Here is a 10,569-nt window from a genome sequence, read left to right as displayed (position 1 = left end):
GTTGTACACGTGACCTAAACCAATGAAGGATGTTGGTGACGAAAAGTTTAAACATTGAATAGTTTCATATTTTAAGAACTGCGGAAACAATGTTCGGGCTGCGTGAGTCTGAATTGCATTTCAATATAAATGATTTTGTTTATAGTATGTTTTATATAACTATACATAGTTTAATATTAGCATATTTCTAAATGCTTTTTATAAAGTGAAAATTAAATACTATCTATTTAAATGAAAAATATTACTATATATATATATTTGCGTATCTTTTTAAGGGTAGTTTGTTGATTTTAATTTTGTGATCTATCTATCTATATTTCGTCTTTAATTCAATCTACAGTATAAATTTTGCAAAAAAATGCGTTTGTTTTTCTTATATCTGTGCCTATAATTGTCTGTAATATTTACATATGTAATTACTTTCGCCAATCGCATAAGACATGTAAAATAATAGCCGAAGTTTTCTCCCTAAATCTGTGCAGTTTAAATTATTTTTATGATTCGTTCACCCACGCCCATGGTATGGTAATTAACACTGGCAATTTATACATAGAAAAAACAAACAAACACTGTATTTTAAATTAAAAGTTGTAATTTACAATGTGTTGAAATAACTCTGGTTATTCACTCACAACTGCAGGAGTTTTTAAACAAACACAATTAAAAAATAAACAGTATCATTACCCAACCTATGTTTATTAAACGGGTGGACTTTGTATTCTTCCACATGACACATGAGTGACATGACACATGAGTGACATGACACATGAGTGACATGACACATGAGTGACATGACACATGAGTGACCTGACACATGGGACAAGTTTAAATGAATAATGAAAGGTTTATTAAAGTTAGATAATGAATCTAGGTTTCCACTAGATTGGAAAGAAACATGGTTTTTTTATAAAGTTTTTTAAAAACAAATGATACAAAAATTGTTTTGTAAAAATTTATGAAAATTGTGTTTTGCAAAAATTAAAGTTTGTGGTTTCTATGTCAATTTTACTTTATTAAGGTAGTTTTAATGTTATAAAAAACTATTTTGTTTATTCATTAAGCATTACAACTATTTATGCTGGTAATTAAAATGTACAGCATATAAAAAAGACCAGTTAGTTGCAAACCCTCGTTTTTTTCCCTTTAAAATGAATTAATACTTACTATTGTTTTAGGTTTCCGTTATTAATTGAGATCTAAGTTTATTTAGAAATTTTCTGTTCTGATATCATGGCAGCCAATAGTGGTGGCGATTCTGACATGGACCAAACACCCAGTGTTGAGAGTCTATCAGCATATGTGGTCAAACTTGTTCCATTGCTACTGGAAGATGCAGAAAGAGCTCCATCCACATTGTTGGGGAAACTGAAGGAATGTGAGAGTTATGAAACTATGAGAAAGTTTCTAACAGACCCACAAGCACGAGCATTGATGATTGAAAGGTTATCTGTCAAGGGTGGGTCTGTTGTGGCTTTTGTATTTGTGCATCTCTTTTTATTCTTTTTTTGAGCATAAGGAATGTTAGGCAATATTTTATTCTCTTACAGCCAGGCACGTCGTGTTTTTAGGGTTCTACAACCCAGTAGTGACCACTGGGATTTGAGCAATGTCTCTCAAATGTCTTGCACAAGGACTTTAATGCCTATTGCCACCAGTATCTAACTTGATGTCCTTTGAATACAATGCAAACACTTTACAGTGGTGCCTTACCACTTGTATGATTAATATTACTAGTACGACTCTCCTGGCGCTTCATGTTTTCTTGTCTGTTAACACCTTTGTTAATTTGAATGATCAATAATCTTTTGCCCTTCCACAGAGGATGATGCAGATATCGAGGAAATGGAAGCAAACTACAGTTTATCAATTGATGTTCATTACAGCAGTGGTAAAGCATCGGGGTGGGTTGTATGGACTTTGTTATAACATTGGTTACAGTATTTTTTGTAAGAATAATACAAAATATTAATGCTATGATCTGCGAAATGTTTTTCTCATGATTTTGAAATTCTTTGTTTTATTCCTGAAATATTGTGTTAGTGTTAAGCACATGGTTTTGCTGCATATATGCTTTAAGTACCAGTAATATATTGTAGGTGTATTTCATATTTTTCTTAAACTTTTGTTTAAGAAAAACATTTACCATTTGTAAATAATAAGTTCTTAGTAAGAAAACACATGTATGTAGGTTGGCTTTGATCAAGAGAGGGGTAATGATGGAGGGTGGGAAAAGTTTATCCTCACAGTTGCATGCGGTTACATTAACTGAAGATTCTCCGTATGAAACACTACATTCACTTGTCAGTTGTGCATTTGCTCCTTTCTTTAAATCCTACATCAGGGAAAGTGGAAAGATAGATCGGTATGTTATTACCATGTTTTGTTACTCTTGCTATCAGGGATTATGTAATAGTATATAGACTTTGTATCTCCTAGTATAAAAATGTGGATTTAGTCTGTATTTCGGTTATTTTTATGTTTAGTTTTACATAAGCCTTTTCCTATTTTTTAAAAATCTGTACAACTTATGCCAAATGCGAATTGTTTTTTTGTATTAAAGTCCGTTAAAACATTGAAGCCAGTTACTGCAGCTGAAATGGCACATGTTTTGATGAATAAATGACATGTATAAACATTATATATACATGGAGTAAAACGCATTTCGTCACTAGATGATAAGTAACTAAATTTAATTTTTTTTTAAAAAAACAATGTGTTAATTTATTTTCTACAGCGAGGGCGACAAAATGGCTCCATCTGTGGAAAAGAAGATTGCTGAACTTGAGATGGGTTTGCTTCACTTGCAACAAAACATTGATATTCCCGAAATCTCACTTGTGGTTCACCCTACTGTTAGTAACGCTGTGAAGAAAGCTAAAACAGAGGGGCGTCGTCCGTTGGTTCAAGACTTTGGGGATAAAGTTGATGATTCGACTTACCTCAATACGTTGCAAAATGGTGTGAACAGGTGGATACGTGAAATACAGAAGGTTGGTTGGCAAGTTAATTACATTTAAAGTTAATTGGGTATAAAAATGCAAAATACACACATTTTCCCTTTTTTTTATATATTATATATATATTATAGGCCTAATGCATAAAATGCATTAAAAACAATTTTTTTTAGTCTGTATGAACAATATTTATCAAACACTTATATCTAGAAAAGATTGTAGAATGAAGAATATGTATTCTGTTTTTTTCTACTTATATATGTTTTTGTAGTTTTGTTTACTTGCCTATAATGGCTATTGTAATTTTTGTGTGTTATAGTTTAAATATTTGCAGTTAGATGTCAGTTACCCAGTAATGGAACACTGCTGTGCTGGGAAATTGGCGCAGATGTTTAATTTACACCAATAATATAACCAATAAAGTTGGGACAATTTAAGTGTTTTGTTTAAAGTTACAATGAATCAGTTAATATTTAAAGTTATAAAAAATCGGTTAATAAATTTGGTATGCCAAATACAAACCAATTATCTTGTGCCTATAAAGGCTTAAGAATCGTTTAAAATACATTTCACAATAGGCACCGAACCTGGGGTGTCAGGGTGGGCAGGCCTACCCTTAAATATTCCACACCGCATTAATTTGTAAAAATCAGAACCATAAGTTTGATTTGTTCCATAAAAATGTGCATCTTTTCTAACTATCACTGCCTCTCCTGCATTTAAGTTTAGCGCCTATGACTGAAGGTTTTACACAAACATGTATTATATATATTTACATTTCTATTTACTGTTGTTCTTATCAGGTTACAAAGTTGGATCGCGACCCATCATCTGGAACAGCAATGCAGGAGATAAGCTTCTGGTTGAATTTAGAAAGAGCTTTGTTGAGAATCCAGGAAATTCGTGAATCGCCAGAAATATCAATCTCGCTTGATATACTTAAACATGGGAAGAGGTTTCATGCGACTGTTAGTTTTGATACTGACACAGGTGAAGCTTTGGAATATTAAACATCGTTTTACTATTTTATGCCCAACATAGGCATGCCTATTCTGTCAATGCTGGTTGCTTACTCAATGTGGAATATGTTATGATTCCCCATGTGAATAGTCACAGTACACACATAAATTAATGTTATTGCTTCAATTAAACAAGGGTTATTGGTTATGATTCAAAGACCAACCTGGTTTTCTAAAAGATAGTTGTCCACGATTAAGTGTTGGAACTTTTTTTGCATAAATGATTCAAATTAGTGATGTGCTGAACGACGAACACTGTAGAATTAGTGTTTAATTAAACACACAGGAAAGCTTGCACAAAAGATAATACAAAAACTGTGCATACCATTAAAAAATGTAACTCAAAATAAATTTTCTTAAAAACAATATGTTTAGTACAAAAAATGTGTGCATAAACTACTAAAATTTGTAACTCAGAATGGGTGGAATTAATTTCCTAAAGGGTGTGCATCACTGCTTGCTATAGGCTGTAGGCTTAATACTCTATGCAATTTCTCCTGAAAAATTAATGAGCTGTTTAAATAATTAATGAAGGTTTGAAGCAAGCATTGGATAAAGTGAACGACTACAATCCACTTATGAAGGATTTTCCTCTCAATGATTTGCTATCTGCTACTGAACTTCATAAAATAAGACAAGTATGATGCATTGGTATTAGGTTTAAAGAAATGAATGAATGTAACGTATTTATTTTGGTGTACGTTAGCGGGGAAAATGCAGTTGTTAAAACACAAGTGTTCTGCCTATACACCCCGTGCTTATGTATGACTTACTACCTATGTAGCTTTGTTTGTAATTATTTATTTTCTAAATTTTTTGGTATGCATGACACTGTAGACAACCCATGAAGGGGTCTGAACATAACATTTTTTTCAGGCATTAATTGGCATCTTTACCCACATGAGGAAAATCCGTAACTGTCAATATTATCCGATTCAACGTGCATTGAGTTTGATTGAAGCAATATCAAGGGATTTGATGATTCAGTTATTCAAGGTATTAATATCTTAATGGTAAATATGGTGGGGAATGATCTGAGGTTCAATAAACCACTTACCTAATATTTGTATTGCAAGTCAACTGGAAAAGTTATAAAGTGTACCAATTACCATGTGTGTAACTTTGCGGATAGGCCTATGTAATATTTTTTCTGTTTGGTTGCCTATTTGGACAACACATTAATGGCCACTGGGTTGCACTTGCAGCAATGACTGATTTATTGCCCAAGGACCCACAATGATAGCAGTAGACTATAATATATTTTTTCATCTTTTAATAATATTAATATTTACCAAATGCATCTCCCAGGTTCTCGGCAACCAACGCTTGATGCATATTTCGTTCGATGAGTTCGAAAAAGTCATGATCGCGACATTTGATGTTTTTGCTACATGGGATGACGAATATGAAAAACTTCAGGTAATTTTAAGCCAACTATTATTTAGTTTTAAACCAGTATTTACCACTTTTTTAACAGTGCATTTTTTAAACTTTTTTTTACATTCATTTAGTAGTTTTCGATTGAGAAAAAGTTTATATACTTGAGGTTCGAGGTATAGGCGCCAATTGTTTATAAATGTAGGGAAAAAGAGATAGAAACTTTTTCCAAATATTTTTTTATTTATCACACATAATAACATTTGTATTTTCGCTCTTCTTTTAAGAATTTTGCTAATGGTGATTTATGCTCTGCACTAAGTATCCAACATTTCGTTCCAGGGTTTACTGCGAGACATCTCCAAGAAGAGGAGAGATGAACACAAGAAGATGACGTGGAGATTAAGTCCAGCGCACAAGAAGATTCAAGCTAGGTGACTGATATTTTTGGTCTTTGACTGTGGCGAAGTGGTTAGGAGCTTGCATTGTAACCAAAGGATACAAAGTTCAATGTTCGACACTGCTACCAATACTGATGATAGGCGTATGTGTCCTTAGAGACTTAGTTCACTTTGCTCTAAATGGGTTCTAACACCCTGTGTGCCAGGGTCAGTGGCCAAATTTAGCAGAGATCTCAGTTCCCTTGATGTGTCATGCTGTATGGCCTCACCCACGTAGAATAGAGGGTAGAAAATATGAGCTGCAATATTTTGTTATTGCCAATTCCTTTTTTTTTTGCCAAATCTATCAAAAAAGTTATATCTCCTGAACAAGAGATAAAAACAATGATAAATAGTTTATAATGTTCATTTTACACAAGGTTGGATCAAATGCGCAAGTTCCGTCGTCAGCATGAACAACTAAGGAACGTCATCCTTCGTGTTTTGCGTCCACAACAAAACGCTTCATCTGAAAACAACGATGCTGCTAAGAAGGTGCGTTTTAAACTGGTTGGTATTTACCTGTAAGAAAATTTTCTGATTTTTGCGAATAAAACCGTTTGAAAGTTGCAATACTGAATCAGTTTTTCTGTTGTCCATGTTCTCCTGAAAACCCCCTCTTAAGCTGTAAAACAACTGATGTTTATTGTTTAGATGACATTATCATTGGTTGAAACAAACGAAGCGAATGCGATCGATGAAGTGAACCTTGCTTATGATAATGTTAAGCAGATAGATTGTTTGGATGTGGCTAAAGAAGGTAACATAGGATATTGTGGTGCCATATGGCATTTTGTGGTGTTAAACTATGTATATATATTCAATTTATTAATAAAATCTAGTATAGCTTTTTTTTACGTCATTCGCAGTACATATTGTCTTTTTGATGTAATGTTTCATTCTTAATGTTTTACAGTTGTTTATATCCTAATATTTACAAGTTTGGTTTACTTTATTATCCTATAAGGAATTTTAGTTATGTAAAGAAGTTTTAGCATATTTTTATCCTTTGAGTAATTTTAAGTTTTTAACTTTTATTAGTTTAAACTTGTATATGTTTTTCCAATTTAAATTTTATCGTATCAAAGGAATTGAGATCTGGGATGAAGCAATACGTAGATACAATGAAAGGATTGACCGAGTGGAGACTCGCATCACAGCAAGACTTAGAGATCAGCTTGGTATCGCAAAGAACGCGAATGAGATGTTCAGAATATTCTCACGGTGGGTTGGAATTTAAATTCTTAATTTGTGTTCTTCAATTCTGTGCAGTGTTTCCTAACCTTCTGCAGCTGCCCATATGTATATATACTTACTTTGTGCTTTTCTTATTCAATATCCTACAGTATTTCTTGTTTTTTTTTGTCGCCACGCAAGACAACTATTAAGCACAAATTGCCTTTGCTGCTTAATTCTTAGAGTTGTTTTAAAATACTTTTTAAAATGCTTTTTTTAAACCACTTTAGTTAGTGACCCAACGCGATGAATTAGCAGCCACTTTTAGGTCACAACCCCAGAGGTTAAATATATCATACCGCATACTTGTATATACCATACTGAACCATAATGTGTTGTTATTTAGGTTCAATGCGTTATTTGTTCGACCTCATATTCGAGGGGCAATCAGGGAGTACCAGACCCAGCTGATTCAAAGGGTAAATATTAACACACTTATTTTTTTGTAGATTACTGTGCATAGAGTTAGGAATATTATGCAGGGGTCCAGGGGCAAACTATCGCCTAAATAATGTCGCCAACCCAAGCCTATCTCGAGTCTGATAGCGTGCCACGCTGTAGGAACTCACCCGCATTCAATACAATAAACAATCTTGACAGATAAGGCAAAAGATTTGTCTAAATTTGGAACTCAAACATTGTCATTTTAATTAAATATTCTTTAAATTGTTATCTAGTATAAAGCATTGCATATTCAACATTCTCTGTCACCCAACAAGAAAATGTATGTTTTTATACCAGGTAAACCTCTAAAAGATTACTTACAATATTTACATTATGCCTGTTCGCATAGGTAACAGAATATTATTTAATTTACCTAACATCTGGTACCAGGTGAAGGATGATATTGAAACTCTTCATGAGAAGTTTAAACATCAGTACATTGGGAGCAAAGAGGAAGTGATGTCGAAGAGCCGAGATCTTCCCCCAGTAGCCGGGTCCATTATATGGGCGCGACAGATCGAACGACAGCTTTCAGCTTACATGAAGAGAGTGGAAGATGTCCTAGGGAAAGGTGTGGTTTGTAATATTTGTTGTTTTAATTTATTGTATGCGGGAAAGGTTCTTTTAAAGGTCAGGATTTAAGCCAGATTTTGCCCATTGCCCCAACACCCAAGGATTTATAACAGATTTTGCTTTTTTACCCCAAACTCCCACGCCACTTATGACTAGATGTATATGTTCTTCTTACCTATTTTAAGTCGTTTATGTGGCCAATGTGGCGATTTGGCCAGTGTTATGCAAAAATCTTTTTGTATGTAAGTGTTTATGGCTGTTCATTTAAAAAAACAGAAGTGAGCACAAGATTTATATATTTGGTTCCCACCTCTCTTTATTAAGGTTGGGAGAATCATGTTGAAGGACAAAAGTTGAAACAAGATGGCGACAATTTCCGTAATAAGTTGGACACAAAACCTATATTTGATGACTGGGTGCAAAAGGTAACTTAGTTTGCTTATGAATTGGTGAAATCATCAATAAATGTCACTTATTAAATCTCTAATATGTGACAGGAATTCCAATATGTTCGATCTATGTTGTGTTTTATGTTTCTTGTGCCCTTTATTAGCCTTTAATAACATCATAAATAAAGCTGGATTAAACAATTAGTTGCCACAATCTGTAAATATAACTGTGGTTTGAATATAAGTACCTATGACGTGTCTCGCTGTAGAGCTACACCCACATAGAATAAAATACTATATTGTTATCACATCTTCTGCATTTTTATTGATAAACTTCAATATATTGTATGATCCCAGGTCACCCAACGTAACATATCAGTAAGTGGTCACATATTTGTCATTGAATCAACAAGAGCTACGAGGCTGGCCAGAGATGACGGACTAAAGCTGCTCAAACTTAAAGTTAACTTCCAGGTATTTTTCTTAGACTGATTTGCCTTTTTAACTGTATGTGGTTAGGATCTGATTGTCAGTTTGTTATTATGACTAGTCCACAGCCGTGGCTTAGTTGTTAGGCGCTTGCATTGTAACCGAAGGATACAGGGTTCAAAGCTCGGTACTGATTGGTGTATGTTCTTGAGCAGAAAATTACATGAACAGAAATTGCTACAACCCAATCGTCACTAATGGGTTTTTCTTAGATAAGTTAGCCCAAAATAAGTTTCTATACTTACCTATAACACAGAGACATTCAATATCTTTTGCAGTTAACAAATGTTTGATTGAAAGTCATAATCATAAATAGTTTAATACATTTTCAATGCTATAACAGCCAGAAATAATAACATTGGCGAAAGAAGTTCGAAACATGAAGTGGTTGGGCTTCCGTGTTCCGCTGTCTATTGTCAACAAAGCTCATCAGGTTTGTGGTTTGATGAAACTTAATGGGAACACGTGTGTGTGTGTGAAAGCTCGATATTTTTTAGATTGTTTTGGGAAAAAATCTATAATGATGTTATTAAAATGTAGTTTAAATCTTTTAAGTAAAACCCGGGGTGACATTGTTAAACAAAGTGTAGCTAAAACAATAGTTGTCAAACATAGAAACCTTATTGATTAATGTGGCGACTATACTTGTTTGCTTAGACACCTAACATCATAGTCAAATCCAACTTAAGGTCTAATACTGGAACTTGAAAACCCATACTGTCACGCTTAGACTCAAGTCCAATAATAATATACAAGAGTGTAAAAGATATTTTGCTTAAAATTGCATCATTAGTCTATTATTTAAATCCAATCATTTTTTTACCTCCTATTCGTTAACAGGCCAACCAGTTATACCCGTTTGCCATTTCCTTGATGGAGTCAGTACGTACATTTGAGAGCGTTCTTCGTAAAATAGACATGCGACCTAACATTGCAATGTTGGTGGCTCATCTGAGGAAAGAACTTCATGCGACTATTATGGAAGGTTGGTTGGTTAACGTTACTGTCATCATAGGCGTCAAACCTCGGGTGGCAGGGTGGGCAAGCCTGCCCTCAAATGTTTTGCACTGTGTTAATAAGTAAACAATGGAAGCAAGACCGTTTCATGGGAATGCTTGTCTAACTATTCCTGCCTTCCCTGTGTTTAAAACTTTGTCACCTGTATGGATGTGTGTCACAAACTTAACTTATTTTTTATTTATTACAACAATAGTTTTTTTAAAGGGGGAGATTCGCAACCCCAAACCCCCTTCTGGTTCCGCCACTGATAAAATATGTTACCTTTTGTTCTCAGGTGTGCAGTTAGTATGGGAGTCGTACAAACTTGATCCTTATGTACAAAAGTTTGCTGAGCACGTGTTCAACTTTGAGGAACGTGTTGAAGATCTTCTCGAGATGGATTCAGCCATTTCGAATGAAACAAGATTGTTGGATACTTGTCATTATGGATATCAAGCTTTTGCTGAAATCATTGGTATTCTAATGTTAATTTATTATTATTTATTTTTTTGTTTAAACTAATCAGTGAAGAATTGTTTTTGTGTTTTCTATCCAAGCTTTTAGACTTTTTTTATAAAGTTTTGTGGAAAATTGGTATGCATGTTAATTATGTATGCTGACAAGGAATTAAATTATGTTTAAATTTGGT

General features: G+C 33.8%; 1 protein-coding gene across 1 annotated transcript in view; it reads left to right on the top strand.

Moving 5' to 3' along the window:
• Positions 1-1,153: 1,153 nt before the first annotated feature.
• LOC100176169 (cytoplasmic dynein 1 heavy chain 1) overlaps positions 1,154-10,569 on the top strand; it is a 54,401-nt gene continuing 44,985 nt past the window's right edge. Inside the window, exons 1-19 of the mRNA XM_026833630.1 lie at positions 1,154-1,456; positions 1,820-1,901; positions 2,189-2,362; positions 2,735-2,990; positions 3,758-3,944; positions 4,508-4,611; positions 4,850-4,969; positions 5,282-5,392; positions 5,693-5,784; positions 6,171-6,285; positions 6,445-6,550; positions 6,879-7,014; positions 7,373-7,445; positions 7,861-8,041; positions 8,368-8,468; positions 8,790-8,906; positions 9,265-9,354; positions 9,762-9,906; positions 10,216-10,395. Coding sequence (XP_026689431.1) covers positions 1,231-1,456; positions 1,820-1,901; positions 2,189-2,362; positions 2,735-2,990; positions 3,758-3,944; positions 4,508-4,611; positions 4,850-4,969; positions 5,282-5,392; positions 5,693-5,784; positions 6,171-6,285; positions 6,445-6,550; positions 6,879-7,014; positions 7,373-7,445; positions 7,861-8,041; positions 8,368-8,468; positions 8,790-8,906; positions 9,265-9,354; positions 9,762-9,906; positions 10,216-10,395 — 2,596 coding nt within the window. The 5' untranslated portion in view covers positions 1,154-1,230. The remainder of the gene's footprint in view (positions 1,457-1,819; positions 1,902-2,188; positions 2,363-2,734; positions 2,991-3,757; positions 3,945-4,507; positions 4,612-4,849; positions 4,970-5,281; positions 5,393-5,692; positions 5,785-6,170; positions 6,286-6,444; positions 6,551-6,878; positions 7,015-7,372; positions 7,446-7,860; positions 8,042-8,367; positions 8,469-8,789; positions 8,907-9,264; positions 9,355-9,761; positions 9,907-10,215; positions 10,396-10,569) is intronic.

The sequence above is a fragment of the Ciona intestinalis genome, chromosome 3 (assembly GCF_000224145.3).
Source record: "Ciona intestinalis chromosome 3, KH, whole genome shotgun sequence".
In the NCBI taxonomy this organism is placed as follows: domain Eukaryota; kingdom Metazoa; phylum Chordata; class Ascidiacea; order Phlebobranchia; family Cionidae; genus Ciona; species Ciona intestinalis.
Note: the sequence above shows the minus strand (reverse complement) of the source record. Positions and strands in the feature narration are given on the sequence as shown.